The sequence below is a fragment of the Hippoglossus stenolepis genome, chromosome 5 (assembly GCF_022539355.2).
Source record: "Hippoglossus stenolepis isolate QCI-W04-F060 chromosome 5, HSTE1.2, whole genome shotgun sequence".
NCBI lineage: Eukaryota > Metazoa > Chordata > Actinopteri > Pleuronectiformes > Pleuronectidae > Hippoglossus > Hippoglossus stenolepis.
The window spans coordinates 18988992-19009620 of record NC_061487.1 but is presented as its reverse complement, the minus strand read 5'-3'; the positions used below and the strand labels follow the sequence as shown (position 1 = coordinate 19009620).

Sequence of the window (20629 nt, the reverse complement as noted above, 5' to 3'; positions counted from 1 at the left end):
CAGTTGTCTCTGTTGCCACACTGTTTGGAGTCAGTTGTCTCTGTTGCCACACTGTTTGGAGGCAGGTGCCTCTGTTGCCACACTGTTTGGAGGCAGGTGCCTCTGTTGCCACACTGTTTGGAGGCAGCTTTAACAGTTCCCACACTGTTTGGAGGAAGCTGCCTCTGTTGTCACACTGTCTGAGAGCAACTACTGCTGTTTTTGACTTATTCCTGGAGATTTGGACTAGTTATTGAACGTCTACTTACTTGTTATTGTTTTCCGGGGCATGGTGTTTAGGGGTTTAGTTAAACTTTAGTAAGATTTTATGGGACCATGCCATGTTAATTCTTTTATTTTTGTCTACTGATCATTTATACGATGTGCCTGTGCCACACTTCAGACTCCTAACAGCGACACAGAACAAATAACAATATGAATATTTATGTAGCCTATTGTGCTTATCTTTATCTGAGTCAATATCTGGTCACTTCTGCATTTCCACAAATTACTCAAAAAAATATAATAAAAGGCGATTATTTACACATTATGAAAGTCTGTCATCAAAAGCTAAATTTTTTTAATTTTTCAAGTTGTACTTGGTAACCTTGGTGGAGATGAACTTGAAATAACTGGTTAGCCAGGAAAGTAAAAATAACAGTTTGCTTCAATATCAGTACATTTGACTTTATTTTAACAAGATAAGCCAGCCTGTATCAATATTGCTGTCAGTTAACTGAATTCATATAAATACTGACGACATGAGAATAAAACTTGGTTCAAGTAACTTATTTAACTAAGAGTCCTTGGAGAATGTCTACGAGATCCCATCATAAGGAAAACGTTTGGGCCAAAGTCAACTAATGATAATAAATAAAACTGTAAATGTTTTATATGCAATTGGAAAGTAACATTTTGAGTCTCTCTTTGCTGTCTTGTAACACTAAAACATTGAATATATTTATTCAGCCTTGAGAGAATAAAAATAAATGGAGAGTGTGCCTGGTCCGACCGTTGCTAAAAACTTTGTTCCTTTGTGGTATTTCCATCTACTTTGGTAAAGTTGTAGTCAATAAATTGCTACATGAGCAGTGGCATCTCTGTGCATCATTGCTATCATGGAGTTCTCATTCACCATCTTATGTAGAATCGAAGGCAAGGATACTAAACTTTTCTCTTGGTTTATCACATTTTACTCAGCACAGTATCAGTCACACTGTAACTGATATTTGTCATTTTGAGTCCATTACCACAAGGCATCAGTAGAAGGACAGGAAAGATGTGTATTGAAGGAGGACACATGCATGATTATTTTCCTCCTCTAGTCAAGTCCTCGCTCCGCAGTACAGAACCACTTCCGTTAGAACCCCTTCACAACAAAAGTCCCAACAGACACACTGCTTATAACAGGAAACACACACCAACCTTTCACAATAAAGCAACTAACTAGCTTTAGTTGCTCTCAGACAGTCTGACAACAGAGGCAACTGGCTTTAATCCGAGGGGCATCAGAGGCAGCTGCCTTTACATATCAGTGGCAGTTTCTGTTGACAGCGGAAGTGCCTGTACGAGCTGCCGCTGCCACGATTCGAGCTTGCCCTTACTGGCAGAGGAGTCGACGCAACATGGTGAGAACAAGTTCATTTGTTTTGTATAAATGTGTTTTCTTTTAGGACATTTAACGATTCTGAACCACTTTTCAATGTGTATATAAACTTTGGATGACAGGAAACATTCGCTGGAGCATCATTATGTAAACAATACCGTGGGGTAACTTGACCATCCCTTTAACGAGACTAGAAGGAAATCAGCGATCTTTAAAGTTTCTGTTTATCACTGTTTCATTCGTAAACGTTGTCATTTCGAATGTGAACGTCCTGTTTTGTTGTCTCCGTTCTGCAGGCTGACGTTGAGGATACACTGAAGAGGATCGAAACCCAAAAAGGTGTGATTGGGACAGTAGTTGTCAATGGAGACGGTAAGACGCACACAAAGAAACAATCCTAAACGTTAGCCAGGGCAGTCCCGTGTGGTTTCCCCTCATTCTAGTGCGATCTCCTCAGGTATTCCCATCAGAACAACCTTAGATAACTCCACCACAGTCAAGTACGCAGGACTGTTCCGTCAGCTCACCGTGATGGCCAGGAGCACAGTGAGAGACATCGACCCCCAGAACGACCTCACCTTCCTCCGCATCCGCACCAAGAAACATGAGATCATGGTGGCGCTGGGTGAGTCTCACTAGTGTTTTATGTCTTTGTGATGACCACTGAAACAAACAATTAATATCATCGCACTTTGGCTGTTTTTATCCTTCATCCTCTTCTCCCTTCATTTCTCTGCAGAGAATGACTTTCTGCTGATAGTCATCCAGAAGCCATGTGAATAGCTGCTGGCAGTTCCATGAGTCAGCTCTTGGTTTTGTCACATGGTGCTGCTGTATCCAGACAAACAGCTGTTATGTTCCCTTATGTGCTGCATGATCCCTCTTTTGCTGTTTGGAACTGACATACGTTGAGTACGTCTGTAAAGTTGAGCCGATGGATATTGTACAATAGATAAGAATAGATTCAACCTCTTCACTTTGGTAAATGTGACCAATTCAGTGAAAACCCTGAATAAATTAGAGGTGAAATAAGATGCATCCACTATTTCATACTATGCAAATAATAAATACATTTATAGAAGATGTATAACAATGCTGAGTTTGTCTTGATTAGTGGGGTTTGGTTTTAGGTCAAGACGGGAAAAAAGACTTTAAAGTCAAAGATGGAAGCCCCTTATGTCACAGAGACAGCTGGTTAAAGATGAGCAGATCTTTAGGACTACAAAGAGGAACACTGACTTAAATGGAATTTATATTCAACTCAATGAAATCAGCAAAAGCCTGCTTGCATTACCCAGTGAGGGGCAGAGGCTCTGCGTTCAATCCGTGCAGGCAAGGTCCTGTAGAAAATCACAATTAATAAATTCGCCTAGTGTAATTACTGAGGATGCAATGTGTAGCTAATCAATATTATATGGATGGAGGGTCTGACATGACAAATTGTAACAATAAATGTATATAGCACCTCAGTGTATTCAAAGCCTGTTAACAACATACACCAGCCCAAACTTAGAGAGGCTCAGGATTAGAGAACATTACAACATTACTAAGAAATCATCAGAACACTCAGATTAAAATGTCCGTGGGTTTGGCTGCACAACAGAGTTCAACTGTTTGATATTTGTCAGAGGTGAAAACTCTTAATCTATCCCCAGATATTTGACAATCACACTTTCAAGACATTTTACAAATATTTTAATGTAAATTTCCATCAGAATGTACAGCAATATATATGTTAATAAATAATCCATTGCAATTGTACAGCCCAAATAATACATAACAGAACATCTGATTGATAAAGAAATATGCAGGATATCACAGCAGGTTTGTGGAGGAGAGTGAACAGATGATGGAGGTCAGGTGATTTTGGGGAAAGGAGAAGGCTCCCACCATTTCCAATATTTAGACGAGAGGCAGAAATTATATGTGACATTGTTTAACCTGGCTTCAACAAAAATAAACCTCATCCAGAGACCAAGCGAGGGCGTAGTATGTAGTTAGTTTTATGTGACCCATTAACAATTACATAATTTAAAGTACTCTTAGGAGTATCATGAAAAAGAGACAGTTGTAATAATTTGGCTTTTCCCATTTCCTTAATTTTGTCCGCCATGGAGGTTACGTTGTAAGCAACTTTACACAAAAACGACTGGATAGATTACCACAAAACTTAGTGTGGTATTGGTCAAGAAAGAACTGGTTAAATTTTGACGAAGATCCGGATCAGGGGGCGGGTACAGGATATTTTTTTTGGACACAGAATAATTCATGGATCTTGATGAAAATGAATCTGGCATATTTAGAGGACTGATTTCTATGAGTAGGTGCAGTTTGGTGCATCCTCAATGGATTTCAGGGGACTGTTGGACCTTGGTGGAGGCGTGCGCTCTACTGAGTGACATTCTGGTTTAAACTTTGCAAAATCCTGACGTCGGAAATCATCTTCACGTTAAAACATTTGTAAGGTTGAACAGAACTGTCTAAATGTGTTGTAGTGTCACTCAGGTGACGCCAGCTCTCTAACAACATGTGGACATTTTCCACAAAATTCCTTCAAATAAATAAAATCAAATCAGAACTTTTAATTCTTCAAGTGTTGTCAACATGTATAGGCATGTGAAGGGCGTAGGACACCGAGTCTGGGTTGAACCATCCGAACGATGGTCACAGCTTGACGACGTTCTGAGGTAAAGACAGACATTTGCTGCTTCATCTTCCGTCCGCCGTGTCGTGTTTGTCCATCTTCAAACACCGTGACATCACGTGACACTTTTTCTCAAATAACATCCTTCATTTTCTAAACATTTTGATTCTGACCAGCAGCAGTTCAAACGCGACATATGGCTTCTCACAAGAAATGGTTAATACAATAAAACATACAAAATTCTTTGTCTATCACAATTAACGTTAACAACAGAAAACGTAAGAAAGAAACTTCACCGATACCATTTTCCATTATATAGATATTATCTTTTAGACGTCTCCTATCCTCTGTGGAACCACAACCAGCACAAAAACTGCCTCTTCTGTCAGACACAGTACTGTACTCTGTAGACACTACAACATCACACCACACAGAGGACTCTCAAGTATTTCCTCTCATTTCATTTCAAGTGCATCCTGTCAAGTTTAAGGCCTGAGGTGTGCTTTGATTCCTCAACTTTCCCTCTCTGAGTTTTGACCAAGTGACCCCTGCACAGTCTCCGCCCCCTCTGCTCCAGAGAGGCTCCAGATTTGTGCCAAGTGATAGATCCCGTTAGTGTGGATCAATACAGTTTATACAGAAAGTTGATATGACATGAGTTTAATGGCGGAACGTCCTTAAAGCCAAATCAGGGAATGATGGGAGTGGTTATGAAGACGCTGTTTGACCTACACAGTTTTGTTACAGTCCAACGAGACACAGAGAGGGAGAGGGGGGGGTGGCTGCCCAGACTATGTGGTCACGATGGATTGCTGCTACCGTGGCAAACACGGCAGGTAATCAATTGAATCTGGAGCCAGTCAGATAACGTAACTGATTGGCCAGGGAGGTAACAAGACATGGATTGGCTCCTTTGAGTGCCCACAGTGGTCTGGCTCTAGTCCATCTTGTTCCTGTCACTGTTCCTCCGCTGTCAGAGACGGATCCGTGGGAGCGTCCGTGTCAGAGGTCACCTCGGCGTGTGCCCGTTGACTTGGCCCCTGCCCCATTGAATGCTGGGTAGTGTCAGACACCTCCTGAAGTGCTCCAGCTGCGCCTGCAGTCTCTCTCGCTCCTCTCTCACTTTCTGCCTCTGACTCACCAGCTCCTGATAAATGAGGGACGGCAGAAACTCTCAGCACAGAACCAAGACTTTCAGCACTGAGCTGCTCTAACACTGACACAGAAAGACCAAAGTACACAAATCTGCAAGAAACAAAGAGTCGCGTGGGCACATTTGGTCTCAGATACTTACCCCCATGGTGAGAGAGAGTTGCTCCGCAGTTCTGGTCAGATTATAGTTTTGTGCTTCAAGTCTTTTACACTGCGTGTGAAGAACCTCCCTCTCTATGCTCCATTCTGTGAAGAAATAAACGCACAGAAAAACTACAATTACCACACTGTGCTTGTTTAGCTCCACCAACCAGTGTAGTCTCAGTCTATATACCTTTTTTTCCAGATTCATATGAGGTCACTCTGACCTTTGACCCCTGTTAGAGTGTAGTATCTTTTTTTCTTTGGAAATATGTAGATTATTAAAATTGTATCCACCTATTTAACCCTCTGAAAGATGTATGAGTAAACAGTCACTAAGGGAAGAAACTATTTGACATTGACTTACCATTCACATACTCGTGGTAGGCCTCAAAAATAGCTTCAATACCACGCCACTTCCTTGGAGCTTCCTCTGCCGCTTCCTCCTCCTCGCCATCTTCCTCCTCCTCCTGCCCAGACTCTTCCTCGTCCTCATCGGACTGGTTTTCCGGCGCCACACTGTCCCGATTGGCTACAGGAGAGTGTAAGTGATGGCCGTTGATGTGCGCGTGCTGAGGGGCGTGGTTGAGCTTGGAGTGTTTCAGGTGAGAGATGGTGCGAGGCAGCGAGGGCTCAACCTTCATGCCAGCTTCAGGGACACAGTGAGAGACTCCTGAGAAGTAAAGAGTCTTTTTAGCACCAAGTCAACATACTTAATGTATCCCAGCAGACATTTCAGGGTGGTTCACAAAAACACCACTAGATGGCAGACCATTGTCATTTTTACAACACACAGTCCTACCTAATGGTCTTTCACCTATGAGTGTGCGGGACTAACCTTTGTTCTGCAGTGTGTTGTGTGTGGACTGCAGCACAGCCTGGTGGAAGTGCTGAGCAAAGCCCTCAGGTGTGAATCTTTCCCAGGGCCGGTTACTCCCATTGTGCACTGGACGTGGTTCCTTTTTCTGGGGAGAAGCAACTACGCCGTTCTGGAGGCTCTGGAGCTTCCTGTTCGGCAGAGCCTCCGTGAATTCAACCTTTTCATGATGGGAGGCCAGAGGCGGAGGGACGCGGGCCCCCTGGGAGTCCATGGAGTGCTTGAATGTGTTTTTGAGGTGGTTCTTAGATTTATGTAAGTAAGGAGGGGACGGGCTGGGAGAGTCTGGGTACACATGTCCGTTTGATTGACACTGCACAGGGGCTGAGGAGGAGTCACCTGAAAACAAATGTGCACGGATAATTAGGAAGTGAACTTTATACCTGGATATAGATGTATATGTGTAGCTGCTCTTGTGTGTGTGTGGGTCTCACCAGTTGAGGGAGCAGGAGGACTGCTACATGGAGGTAAAGGATTATGTCTGAGGGTGTCCAACGTCACAGTTTTCTTCTGAATGGCCCTCAGAAGCTCCTCTGCCCTCTCCTTATCTGCAGAGCAAAAAGGACAGAATGAGAACAGCTGTCATTCATCTTTAAAAATAGGCGGACTTAAAGAATCGACTGGCACCGGGAGCTGATGGAAAAAGGTCAGTGAATGGATGATCTGAGGTGATGTCCACTGCAACGGCATCACAGACAGACCACAGCCTCGAAACTAAAGTTTAATAAAAGATTAGAACTTTCAGTTTGTACCAGTTTTCACCCTCGAACATTTCAGAAGAGTGGATCAGTTTATACAGATTTAACCCAGATTTCATGTCCTCCATTCATTCAAAAACTAATTACCACAGTTGTACAGTAAACTAGGTTCATGAGAAAAGAAAAGAGAAACTTTGAAAAGGAGGATAAATGAGCTGCTCATTATGCAGCAGTGTCTTTCATTTCTATTGCTCCTTTTGTAACAGGAGTAAAAACTAATGAACCCTGTGTATATTCAACATAGGACACAACTGTCCAGCAAAAGAGTTACTTCATTAGTGACTCATATCAGAAACTCTCTGGCCTGTGTTTGAAACTTAGACCAAATTCTATCTAAATATTTCTTTCTGCTCATTACCATCTCCGAGGAGGTTATGTTTTCGTCTCTGTTTGTTTGTTTGTTTGCAGGAGCACGTTAAAACTACTCAATCGATTTCAATGACTGATCTGGATCAGGGTGCAGATCCAGGATTTTCTTTTCCACTCTCTTTAACATTGTGATATGGTGTTTTCAACATTTGAAAGGAGAATCATTCAGGCATGTTTTGGGGACTGATAATTATAGTGCGTGATTGGCTGCAGATCCAAATAAATATCTGGATCTAGTGAATTTAAGTGTGGTTTCATAAGGGGACTTCTGGGCTTTAGTGGAGGTATGAACTCTCTAGTTCTAGTGCCCTCCTAGTTTTTAACTATATTTTCTTCTTTTTACATTAAAAATGCATCCGTTTAACAGCTTCTTACACTGTGTTCTGAAAGGCTGTAGATTAAAATCTACCCTTGCAGTCTTTAAAAGAAAACCCTCCTACAACCACCTCTCCACATCTCTCCTCCCTTATTTTCTTCTCATCCCTCTTACATTCTTGATAAAAAGCAAAACGGAGAGAGAGTGAATGCTGCATTTTTCCACAGGGAATCAGCAGGACAACCTGTGCAGAGAGCAGAACATAGGATGTGTGTGTGGATACTAAACAGGTTGTTACCTCTCCTCTGCTGTGGGCTGACATGGGAGAGGTTAAACATAAGGAGGAAGTCTTTTTTCTCCTCCAGTTCGGGGGTGCTGTCCATCTGCTCAGCAGAGAACGGGGTAGTTAAGGGAGTTGGAGGTGTTGAAGGTGAAGCGGACTTTCTCTTGCCCTGCCCAGCTGGCGGAGAGACACTGCGCTCTCTCATCATCCTCCTCCGCTTCCTCCTCTTCTTCACCAGGAGCTCATCGCGATGGGTCAGCGTGGTCAGACCACACACGCCCAGGAACTCCACTTTCTTTAAAGAGAGGAATTTGAGCAGGTGAATATCATTCGAACAAAAACAATAACATTTCAAACGTGTGATGAATGTGAGCTGATATACCTCGGAGGATGTGTCCAGTTTGAGTGGGGGCTGTTCTGTCACCCTCTTCAAATGGGCTTTCAACTCCTCCTCGTCGCTCTCATCGTACGACTCCTCCTGGTCGTAGTAATAACCTGATAAGAGCACAGCAAGACAGGAATTATCTTTCACCATAATAAAAAATAGCAGGCCTATAGGCTAGTTTTTAATGGCACAAGCAACCATTCCCTGAAGTCATCTCTTCTGCCGATCACTTCCCCTCCTGCTACTAAATCCACCCCCTCCCTTCGTTCTCCTCCATCACCCTGCTCACCTCCCTCTCTGGCCTCCCTCCGCCTCCTCTCCTCCAGGTCGAGCTTGCTGAGCAGCCGGCGGTGCTGCTGCAGAACCTCGTCGTACACCAGCATGCTGTCGGGCGCCTGACTCTGTCGCTCCCTCACCGGAGACAGAGAGGCTTCTTGGCACCGTCCCCCTGGGTCGGTGCTGGGAACAGACTGCGGTGTGCAGGATCTCTGGTGTAGGTTATTGATGTGGTGCCGGTGGTAGAGACTCTGGATGGCTCTCTCCTGCTCAGCCCTGTTCCAGGACTCCTGTAAACCAGCTCCCCTCAGTGACGGATACCTCTCTGGGCCTTCTGCCCTCTTCCTGCCTCCATCTTCCAGCTTGTCCCCCCAGCTTATCGGGGGTCTGTCTGCTCTCGTCAGTCCCGGAGGCGGTCGACTTGGCGGTGTAGGCGCGTTGAGTTTTCTGCGGGACTCTGCAGGTGTGTCGACAAGGGACGCTGGGTTCCACAGTGCAGTCTGAGGGACGGGAGGATGATGGTGCCCTTTAGGGGAGATAAGAGGAGGTGGAGCCCCGAGGCAGGAGGGTACATCTTTGTTGCCTGGATTGTGATGGACTGAACTGGTTCTGTTTTGGACAACAGAGAAAACAACACATTTAGATTCACTCCAGCGTCACTATGTAGCTTTGCATCCGGGGTACAATTTCTTTCTAAAGCTATAGTTCATTCAGCATTCTCACCTGTGGATGTCTCGCCTTGAATCCAACCCTTTCCCTGGTGATCTGAGGCCCAGCTCCATCGGACCCCCCCTCTCCTGCCCTTGCACTCGCTGCCGTGATAACCAGGCCTCCTCATTGGCTCTGTGACTCGTCATGGCGGCTGCCAGAGCTCCATGAAGCCCCCCAGCAGCAGCAGCAGCAGCAGCATGATGCTTCCCCAAGTGAGAAGGCATCAGGTTGGGCACCGGATGTGGGATTGAGCCCCTGGAGGAGTGAAGGCCTGTCTGCAGAGGTTTCTGTGCTTGGAAAGATGGATGCTCAGAATCCTTGAGTTTGTCTGGTGAAATAATAGAAATTGTAAATTAGTTATTGAACATGTTATGATGACATTTGAATGAACAGCAAGGAAGTAAGATTAAATATATCATATGTAGAATTATTTATACACTGACCCAGTAAAGTGTTCAGCACGTAGGAAATATTATGTTCTGCACATTTTCCCTGACAGTCTGCCTTAGATTAGATCAGGATTAGATTGTTACTTTGCAATCTGCGTGCAGAGTCAATGTTAAGATGAGGACTGTAAAACGCACAGGGTTCCTCCCCTGGGCAGCATGCTCACACCCATCTGCTTGTTACATCTTCATATTTCTTTTATACAAATGGAGACTTTGGAATAGTGAGTTGGCTGAAAACCAAAGTGTTGGACACATCTTCTGATCTGAACTAAAAACTGCTGTTGAAAGACTCTCTGTCTGTGTGTTCCACCTCTTTTGCTTTCCACACGGACTGTTTACCTGTGGGCAAGTAGAGCCTGCTCAAACGTGATTGGTCGAACCTCATATTAAAGGACAATTTAAGTTTGTGACTTCTTTCATTTTCAACTGTTATCTGACCTCAGAAGACCTTTTCTAATGGACCAGATAGGAACCACCAGGTACTTTTGTTATCATGCAGCACTTCCTACAAATCTGAGTATCTGGTTGTGCCCACATGAACACATGTATAAGTGTGTGTGCATGTGTGTGTGTGTTCTTGTGTAAGTACCCAGTCTGTTTGGGGTCAGCCTCTCCCCTGGCCTGCTCCTGTCCTCCGGTGGTGCCCTCCGAGCCTGCAGCTCAGCCAGGTAGTGGCTCTCTGCCGCTCTGACCATCTGCTGCTGTCTCTCCCTCTGCCTCTCCTTCTGTCTGTCCAGCTCTCTCTCCCGCTCTCTCTCCCTCTCCTCCTCCCTCTCTCGCTCCCTCTCCCGCTCCAGCCCTGCCTCGCGCTCCCTTTCTTTCACTCGTTCGCGCTCTTGCTCTCTCTCTCGCTGGCGGAGCTCATTCTCCATCTGTAGCCTGTGGGGGAGGTTGACAAGTATGCACACACAACACACGCGCACAGGGGGAGAAGGTGAGAGATGCAACACCCAACATGAGGCAGATATTAACCACACACTGGTGAACCTCACACAAACATTTCTGCTCAAACACACACACACACACACACACACACTCGCAGGGAGACGCACACACGCTCTCCGTTTACCATGAGGAAAATAATCCATACACAGCATGACTGAGCAAGAGCAGATGAACACTTAATAGGTATCCACAGGAAAAGGACACTCACACTCACACACACACACACACACACACACACACACACATGCACAGAGAGCAGAACACATTCACCAGCAATCAATAGCACACAAACAAACGTACAAGATATGCAGAAGCAATTACAGAAGCAGACAATAAATACCATCTATTTCAAACACAAACATTTCCCTGTGCTTCGAGCCTCAGGGAAACAATGAGTATTGTGAAAGTGAGGAAGGAATGAACAGACAGAAAGAGAAGGGAAGGAGCAAAAGATTTCCTCATGTGCATGTGTAAGGATTGTTGTATATGCAGAAGCTTGCATGTGTGTGTGTGTGTGTGTGTGTGTGTGTGTGTGTGTGTGTGTGTGCATGTGTGAAGGGCAGTGAGTGTGATGAGTGTATAGGAGGCACTGTGGGGTGTGTGCTAAAAATATCATACACTCAGCAACCAGTGCCGACCCTACAGAGGGAAATTGCACAGCCCTGCAAACAGGGAGAGGGAGTAGGGAGGGAGGAAGAAGGGAAGGAAGGAAGGAAGGAAGGAAAGTTCCAAAAATGTACGTGAATGGATGTGTGCATGTGTGCATACATATGTGTGTGTGTGTGTGTGTGTTTGTTACCTCTCAGCCAGTGCTGCGTGGTTTAGTTCTGCGGGGTAGCGGCCTCCAGGCAGGTGCAGGTGGAGGGCAGAAGGGTGGAGATGAGGGAAGGCGCCTCCTGCAGGCATAGAGTAGAACTGTGACCGCAGCGCAGAGAGACACAGTGACTCCTCCATCCTATGACAGACACACAGAGACAAACCAATCAGATTACTGTACTACTAACACCACTATCTGCACAGGCTGGGTGTGGCAGTGGAATATTAATTGTTTGATAAAGGTAACATCACAGCAGGATGGTGTGAATGTATAAAAGAAATGTAGGAGGTATTACAAGGTAACGAGCAGATACAGAAGTGTGAAATCTGGCAATAGAAAGCAGATTAGTTTGAGGGGTATTTACTCCTGATTTTTAGAAGCATGGACAACAACACAATAACCACTAATCCATCATTTTCAGGAAGATTTAACCCCAATTCATTTCCACTGAGAATCGGAGGAGAAATCTGGTCTGGTACATTGTTCGAGATCCTTGTTGATTTTCTTATGTAGACTTGTTTAGCCCTCTGCTTTTGTTTATGAACATTAACAAGTTGTTACTCCACACTTCATTTTGTCTACGTCTTCTTCCCCATGAGGTCAAATGAGAGACGTGAGGTGGTGCGTCGCTGCCTCTGGAGCAATAATCGTAATAATATCCCGTAGTGCATGATGTGCCATTATTTCCTAATCTTGTAATGTGAGTAGTGAGGATTTCAAAATCCATTAGGTTTTAAAAACTGTTGTAGCCTGAGCCCAGCTTAAGGTAACAAATACTGAGAGAAACATACTCAACAGGGATGGAGATGGAAATATCTTTAAATCTTGTCTAGATTAGAATTTAAACAAATATTTTGTGTGCGACAACAAAACATGAGTTAGTTAAGGTCTCGTGGTACTATGGAGTTTAAGGTGGTATTGTTACCTTGGTAAGGACAGAGGGTGGTGCAGGTAGGCAGGATGATAGTAAGCAGCAGCTGCTGCAGCATGGGCGGCCGCAGCAGGGTCGAGGGTCATAGGTAAAGAGGTCAACCGGAGGTCATCTGAGGTGGCGAAGGGCCGAAGCGCTCTCAGGTACTCCTCTGGGACGGCGCCTGAGGGGATCCCAGGGTGCATCTGCCCCGGCAAACTGCTGAAATGTGACACAGTGTTATTGGGTCACACTGGTTCTAATATCACAAATTTAAACTCAAGGTTGGAAGGTTTATAATCAGATAAAAACTTTAATCTAATGTGAATTCAGTACAACTGTGAGTGTGTGCTACGTTTACCTAAGGCTCTGTATTCTGGAGTTTTGCATGATGGAGCTGGGAGTGAGGCCAAATGGGTGAGCCAGTGGGTGAGGTGACTGGGTGGGTGGAGTTCTCTTGTCCTGCTGCGAATGGGTGTTCTCCGCACCCAGCCTCTCCCGGCTGAATCCCTGAACACTCGGCTCAACCTGGCAGGGAGACAGATGATGTGATAGCAGAAATTACTACAGTGTGTATTTCTGTGGCGTTTGACTGTAACAGGGAAAAAAGTTCAGGAAGAGAGCAGAGGGGAATGAGAAGGAGCGACTGGGTGAACCCTCCCCCCCCCCGAGCTGCACCCAGAGGCTCAGCGGAGAGGAGAAGTGGGTCTAATGTGTCATAACAGGTCAAGATCAAAGTGGAAAGATGATCCTAATATCTGGCTAACTGCTCTCTCCTTCATCACTGCCTCTTTCTCTCTCTGGGAGATTTACACCCGGAGGATTTGGTCGACACAAAACTGCATTTGATCCTCGAATGCTTGTACATAAAAATTCCAACCCTCAAATTACCACCACAGATACCACCACAGATGGTTTCTGTCATTTTAAGTAGTTCTTATCACACTGACTCATATTTCAAGGGTCAAGTTTTCCGGTATGGTGTAAATAGTCAATTGTTTCTATAGCTACAGGGTGAAAGGTCCTGATTGACGGCTGAGACTGACATGTTTGGTTGTGCATGTTTATCGGTGGGACCTCGATCCACCCCCCGATCGCTAGTGCACAGACTCTGGTTCCAAATGGGGAAGATGGCAGAGACACGTCGTCCATCTTCATAAATAGCCTGTGATATGGATTGACCGACTGTTCAACTGACCAGCAGACTGACATTGCCGAAGTCTCATATCAACATTATCTTTAATACTAACACTAGGACCAAGACGATATGTTGGAGAGAATCTTAAAATACACAGATTTTTCCAGGATAAGGAAGAAACAACTGTCAGGAAACCTTAGACTACATCGTGTTGATGACAGGAAGACGTACATTGATACACACCTGCTATGTGTGTGTGTGTGTGTCAAATGTTGTTGCTACAGTAACAGACGACAATACAGGTCAGACAAGACCACGGACAAACCACAAACAAAGCACCACCGCCAGCAACATCCAATCTGCTACCTGGGCTTTGTGCGGCATTGGACATGCAGTGAAATGTGACAGCTTTGAATATGTTTGAATAGTTTTGAATGTGTCACTTGTGGAGAGCAGATTCAAACCAGCAATGAACCATTTCTCTCAGCAAATCTACGCTGCTTCAAATTGAGAAGTGTCTGTCGACCGAGCATCACATTCCTTGACCTCCGACCCCGCAGTCAGACAGCAGCCTTCACAGATGCAGCAAGATGAGCTGCATACAGAAAGGACTAATTACATAAACCGTCAGTGCTCTTCTCTCTCTCTCTTCTCTCCTGGTCATTCTTACGTCCCCTCCTTTCCTTTATTAACATCCTATTCTCTATTTTCCAGCCTCCCTCCCTCCTTTTTCTCTGTGAATGTCTTGAATGGGAGCCCCGGGCAGGCAGAGCCACAGAGTGCTCTTTGTGAAGGGGGAGAAAGGCAGCTCTGATCCAGGGGGAAGTGGCTACTGTGGGGGCTAACCCCTGCATTGTGTGAGGGGCCTGGTTCCTCGCCCCGGCTTAAATTCACTCACACACCCACAAGCAAACACATCCACGGACACACAAACACATGCACACATGCACACAGGTCCCTCTTCACATCCTAAAGCCTTTTGTGGTGAAGGGTCAAGTACACACACAAATGCACGCACACGCTAACACACACACACACACACACACACACACACACACACACACACACACACACAAACACTGCAGGAAGCTGAGCACAATAGGTGCCAGTCTTTGCAGCCTCCAGTGTTTCTTTACAAACCCCTCATGTGTTGCTGGAAAAGACACGGACTGATTGGAGAGAGGAGAGGGCGTGAGGAAGAGGAGTGAAGGCATGTAAATGAAGGAATAAGACAAGACAGAGAAAGAGAGGAAGCTGGAAAGAGAGAGAGGGACACAGAGGGATGGCTGGTTTTGACAGTTTGATGTTGACAAGCACTGGGACCATTTCTTTAATGGAGGGAGCAGCAGCAGGACGGATAAGGGAGACTGAAAGAGACAGACGACTCCTCAATGCAAAAGAGAGAGAGAGAAAGAGGGAGAGATAAAGAGAGGGAGAGAGAGAGATAGAGAGAGAAAGAGAGAGATGAGAGAAGGATAAACCAACAAGATTGGGGAACAGGAAGTATACGCAGTGAGAGCACAGCAGATGTCTCGTCTCAAACTTGTCTTCAACACCAGCAGGTTTGTCTCATCCCTCACCTGTCGTCCGTCAGCTCTCCACAGGCCGTTGCTGGTCTTGGTGGGAGCAATGGTGACCACTGGAGGAGTGCCGGGGACACCGTGGCCCCTGGATTGGCCCAGGAGGGGTCCTAAAGAGCCCCGCTTCGGAGTGGTGACTGGCGAGCTGTGGCTGGTGGCAGGGGAAGAGACTGGAGACGACTCACCGCTGAGGGCAGAACCTGAGGAGAGGAGGGGACGCAGAGAGAACAGGGGGGAGGTGAATGATAGCAGCAGAGTCAGGAATAAGCTGCGACTATCAGACGGCTGATCAGATTAAAAAGATTTCAGGATCAAACAATCCCCCTGCGAAATGACACAGATGGTACACGAGAAGAAAGATCTACAGTTTTGTCAGCGCGCTGGGCCTGTGAAGAGGTCAACGCTGATTCAATCCTGTCTGATGAAACAGATTCTAGTGAAATGTGACGGAAATAAAGGAAAAATGTAAAAAGATACAGGAGATACAAGATGAAGATGAGGAAGAGGCTGCGAGATAAAAACGTGTAACGATTAGGCCTGCGTGCGTGCGTGCGTGCGTGCGTGCGTGTGTGTGTGTGTGTGTGTGTGAGAGACATATAGAAAACAAAAGAAGGATGTCATAAATGAAACTGTTAAAAAAGGCTGGGGTGTGACATGGCAAAGGGGGAGGTGTTAAATGTGAGAGAAAATGTGTGTGTTGTGTCCTCAGCGCTCACTCCGCCGTTACTCCATTACTGTGACACTTGCTAATCAGTGTACACTCGCAGAAACTCAAACACACTCGGAGACGGTAAGAAAGGAGAAATAATGAGACGGGGGGAGAGGTGGGGGGAGGAGGAGAAGAGCTGCAGGGAGAGAGCGAGGAAGGGAAAACAAGATGGTGATAGAGTGTGGGGAGAGAGAGAGAGAGAGAGAGAGAGAGAGAGAGAGAGAGAGAGAGAGAGAGAGAGAGAGCGAGAGCGAGCTTGTTATAATTGGCTGTAATTAGATTCTCATTATTAGGAGATGAATGGAAACGGATGAAGGAAGAGACAGAGAGGGAGAGGTCAGAGTAGGTCAGCTCTTATCCAACACCTTCATTAGGATACCAACGAGCTGCGCGAAGACACACAACACACACACACACACACACACACACACACACACACACACACACACACACACACACACACACACACACACACACACACACACACACACACACACACACACACACACACACACACACACACACACAAAAACATTTCACATTATTCGACAAAACACAACCTTGGTCTTTTAAACGATCTCCTCGCACACTTCCTGGTGCTGTGTTGCAGTAAACTATCTAATTTTCTGGGGGAGGTCGGCGAGTGAGTCTGGCTGTGTGCAAAGAAACTGTAACAAGATTCATCTCCCAGCATCTGTAATACTCAGTGATCAACAAGTGACACCATGTTTGTTTCCAATTGTTTTTTTAAGTGCATAAAAAAACAAAGTGGGAAAATGACAAGATGTGGGATAAGTGTATTTCCTAAAATGTCGACTTATTCCTTTAATTTTGTTTTCGCAAGTTTATGGTTTGGAGGTGACATCAGTTTTAAAATGATAAAGTAAAGGATAATACTAATAAAAAAACCTTGCACCAGTAGTAGAGGGGGTTGTTTTGGGGTGTGAACAACAAAGAACAGTCTGAAGAACAGTGTGTGTGTGTCTGTGTGTGCGTGCGTGCGTGTGTACATTTCGTACTATGTAAGCCCTCCAGGGTGTGAAGCCGCTTGGGCTCTGCTTCTTTTTTTTTTTTTTAAACAGAGGTTAGATCACTGCTCACCTCTGGGATCCTCAGCCTGTTTGGCCAGTTTACGCAGAGCAGCAGCGAATCCAGAGTTCGTAGATTGGGCAACTGCGTTCCCATTGGTTAGTGGGCTGAGGGGACTGACAGTAGCCGTGGTGCGAGTTGCCGTGGAGATCATTCCTAATGCTGATGATTTATTGGACTCATGGTTCATACCTGAGGAGGAGAAGGGGGAAGACAAGACGTGAGCAGCTTTATTAGTTTGACATCAATAAGTAAAAACAGGTTTGTAAAAGGTGTGTGAGGCCTTTGACAAGTAATGAAGGTGATAGGCTGATGACAGTGATTTGAATCCTATTGTACGTAAAAGCGCACAGTTGGTGTGTGCGTGTGCATGTGTGTGTGTGTGTGTGTGTTCCTGCCTTTGTGTCTGGACAGTGAGTATATACGCTTGGGTCAGCTCCACTAGAGACAAAGTGGAGCGAGTAGAGCTGTGTCAAATAGAGCAGTGACCCTAATAGCAAATCACACACATGAGCGCACACATGTCCATTTCCTCAAGGGAGCCAGTCAACACATCTTAAGACCTCGGGAGCGTCTACACGCAAACAATGTTTGGTATCACTGCATTTTCACACACGGCCACAAATACACACGTGTACACACACACACCTAGGTAACACTTATTGATCTCCTGCACAGTGGACACAGTTTGAAGCAGACGTGGTTGGAGTAACCTTTGTCTTCACCCTCTACCCTCTTACTGACCCACTAATGTTAATTACAGCTGGAAATAGCCAGCAGCCCCCCTGCCTGCTATAGCAATGACCTCATTACCACCACGACGCGCACACAGACATACACACAACCACCTTTCAACTATACACACACGCACTCACAGCACACGGGGAACAAACAAACAGTGGACACACTCATGAAAAATTCATGCATGCACATTGAACGCCATTAGTGAATGTTCAGCTCATCACACTGATGATTCCTAAGGAGAGGAGGAGTAAAGGGGAGTCAGATCTCGGAGTTTGTTAACGGAAGGTGTGATAAATCTCGTGTGCGTTCAGACGTGAGGAGTAGACGTCTACCATCAACCTGCAAGACTTTCACACACGTGAGCACGAACACGCAGAGGGAGCTGTGGAGCCGCCGCGGAGTGAGGGAGGAAGGTGTGCAAAGGGGAGAGTGAGGAACAAAAGCCAAACCTTAAAGTGAAGTGAGCATGAGGTGGAGACTGACATGCAATCCTCTCACACCTGCAACCACTGTCTCTCACACACACACACACACACACACACACACACACACACACACACACACACACACACACACACACACACACACACACACACACACACACACACACACACACACACACACACACACACACACACACACACACACACACATCACCCTGCATGTCTCAAACCCAACCATTAGCGCTGAATACAAGTTTAAAAAAAAAAAAAAGCCCTTCCTGTACCAACTACTGCAAAACAACATGATCACACAACCTGCATGTAACTGCCCTGGATGACATGTAGCTTATAACACGTGTGACATGTGCATAGCTTCTGACATGAGAAGATTAAAGGGTGCCCAAGATGTTCTCTCTCTTTCTCTCTCCTATTTAACTAGTTTCTATTTAATTTCCTTCCTACTTTACTCCCTGTTTCCCTTTTATTTTCTTAGCTCCACTAATGTATTTACATGTCAGGCAAATTGAAATTGAAGCTGACAGACAGAGAGGGAGAGAGAGAGATGAAGAGAGTAAAAGCTCAGGTCCTGACAGGCTGTGTGAGCGTGTGTCTGTATCTCTGTCTCTGCTGAGCCCAGCAGTCAAGGGAGCGATGATAAGACAGTTTCTATCGACTCTTTCTCTCCCTCCCTCCCTCCCTCCCTCCCTCCTCTCTACTCACTCACTCTTTCCTTCCTTCCTGTCTCTCTTTCTCTCTCTCTCTCTTTCACACTCCTTCTCTCTCGTTTATCTCAGCATACTGGAGCTTATTTAACAAAAGCCAACACACATAATCTCCTCTCTGTCTCTTGCTTTCTTTCTTCCTTCTTTCCACAATCTTTTCTTACAGGCTATTCCTCTGATATTTATCCATGTCGTTCACACACATACACACACACACACAGAAAGACAAACACAAACATACTAACATATGCATGTGCACATAATTCAGACATGAAAACAGACACACTCACCCTCCCACTCACTGTTCTCCTCCTGCTCGTCGTCTTTCTGCTCCTCTGTGAGACTCTTTCTCTCTCTCTCCCTCTCAGCCCTGCAGCTGCTACGTGGTCACGTGACCTCCTTTCTATCCACCCCTCCTCCTCCTCCGCCGCCGCCTCCTCCTCCTCCTCCTCCTCTCCATCCACCACCCTCCTCCTTCCCCTCCCTCTCCATCCACCACCCTCTCCATCCTATACCTCCTCTCTTCTTTTGTCACTCTTTTTATCCTCACATTTTCTTCACTGAGCCATCCCTCCTCTCTCTCTCAAACTGTGCTCTCTCTTTCTCTCTGTGTCGTGTTCTCTTCTCTCTTCATTCTTCATCTCTCCTCCTTTTGGCTCACACACTCCTGGGAGGGTGGCGGTGGTTGAGAAGTGGTGGGGGGTGAGTAGAAGGAGGAGGGGCTGGGTTAGGGGGATGACAAGGAGGGTGGGTGTGTGGTTTGAGCTGTGTGTGTGTGTGTGTGTGTGTGTGTGTGTGTGTGTGTGTGTGTGTGTGTGTGTGTGTGTGTGTGTGCAGAGGCTAGTGTTAGCCCTCCATCCATCACGCTGTCTCTCTTCTACTCAGCTCTGTCTGCTGTGGGGATAGGGGTGAGTTTGTTCATGTGTGTGTGTGTGTTTTGGGGGGGGGGGGGCTGATTTTGACCTCTCACCCTTTCACCCTTTCCACAAATTAAGACATTTAACTCCCTTTAGGAATCTTTTTTTAAGTGATGACTGAATAAGTAAACACGACTTAAAGGCCACCCCAGCGGCTCCGTGAGGCTGTAGTGTTCAGTGGAGACCAGTAAACTGTTGGATTGAGGAAAAACAGAGAGACGACTTTGGCCCCGTTACAGAAAATAAAAGTGTTTATGTGCAGTTGCCATTTTGGGACTTCTCAGCTTGTGAGGGTCTCGACAGCATTAAGGTGGGCAATCTTTCCCCCCCACCAAAAAAACACAAAAAATGTCAACACGCTATCACGACCCGCAATCAGAATTTTAAATGTGCTGCTGACAATATCCAGACTTGAACCAGCCGACGGACATGGTCTCTCAGTCAAAACAATAACAAAAGACCTAGTTTGATGACATCATGAAGCAGAGTGGGATCATGGGAATTGTCGTCTTCAACACCATTGCTGATGAAAATCTACCTGACGTAACCCGGGCAAACCATACTCACGGATGAGGTCATGTAGTATAATAATGTTATTCATGTTAGAAAACGACAATGTATAATTGTGAACCATTATGAGTGACCAATAAAAACAGTGGAAGGAAAAAA

The 20629-nt window shown here is 45.6% G+C and overlaps 2 protein-coding genes across 6 annotated transcripts in view; one reads left to right on the top strand and one right to left on the bottom strand.

Annotated features, from left to right (window-relative positions):
* The first annotated feature begins 58 nt into the window (after positions 1-58).
* On the top strand, positions 59-2680 carry LOC118109544 (dynein light chain roadblock-type 2). The gene is made up of 4 exons (XM_035156739.2): positions 59-1607; positions 1882-1957; positions 2043-2210; positions 2325-2680. The coding sequence occupies exons 1-4, from the start codon at positions 1605-1607 to the stop codon at positions 2366-2368; spliced, it is 291 nt and encodes a 96-aa protein (XP_035012630.1). The 5' UTR covers positions 59-1604; the 3' UTR covers positions 2369-2680.
* Positions 2681-3263: 583 nt separating this feature from the next.
* LOC118109538 (genetic suppressor element 1) overlaps positions 3264-20629 on the bottom strand; it is a 40108-nt gene continuing 22742 nt past the window's right edge. For 3 of the 5 annotated variants that reach the window (XM_035156727.2, XM_035156731.2, XM_035156732.2), the window contains exons 2-16: positions 17147-17326; positions 15337-15536; positions 12980-13146; positions 12634-12840; positions 11691-11846; positions 10536-10825; positions 9510-9825; positions 8800-9395; positions 8508-8620; positions 8141-8420; positions 6834-6947; positions 6361-6738; positions 5890-6195; positions 5524-5627; positions 3264-5376 (exon numbers count right to left, since the gene is read on the bottom strand). In XM_035156727.2, coding sequence (XP_035012618.1) covers positions 5239-5376; positions 5524-5627; positions 5890-6195; positions 6361-6738; positions 6834-6947; positions 8141-8420; positions 8508-8620; positions 8800-9395; positions 9510-9825; positions 10536-10825; positions 11691-11846; positions 12634-12840; positions 12980-13146; positions 15337-15536; positions 17147-17326 — 3545 coding nt within the window. In that variant the 3' untranslated portion in view covers positions 3264-5238. Of the gene's footprint in view, positions 5377-5523; positions 5628-5889; positions 6196-6360; positions 6739-6833; positions 6948-8140; positions 8421-8507; positions 8621-8799; positions 9396-9509; positions 9826-10535; positions 10826-11690; positions 11847-12633; positions 12841-12979; positions 13147-15336; positions 15537-17146; positions 17327-19333; positions 19455-20629 lie in introns of those variants that run through there. The other 2 variants (XM_035156730.2, XM_035156729.2) reach the window with 2 other exon arrangements.

Excerpts from the sequence above, each read along its gene's own strand:
- LOC118109544 (XM_035156739.2), top strand. Across the intron at positions 1,958-2,042 it reads AGTAGTTGTCAATGGAGACG|GTATTCCCATCAGAACAACC; the intron begins GTAAGACGCACA and ends CGATCTCCTCAG. Across the intron at positions 2,211-2,324 it reads TGAGATCATGGTGGCGCTGG|AGAATGACTTTCTGCTGATA; the intron begins GTGAGTCTCACT and ends ATTTCTCTGCAG.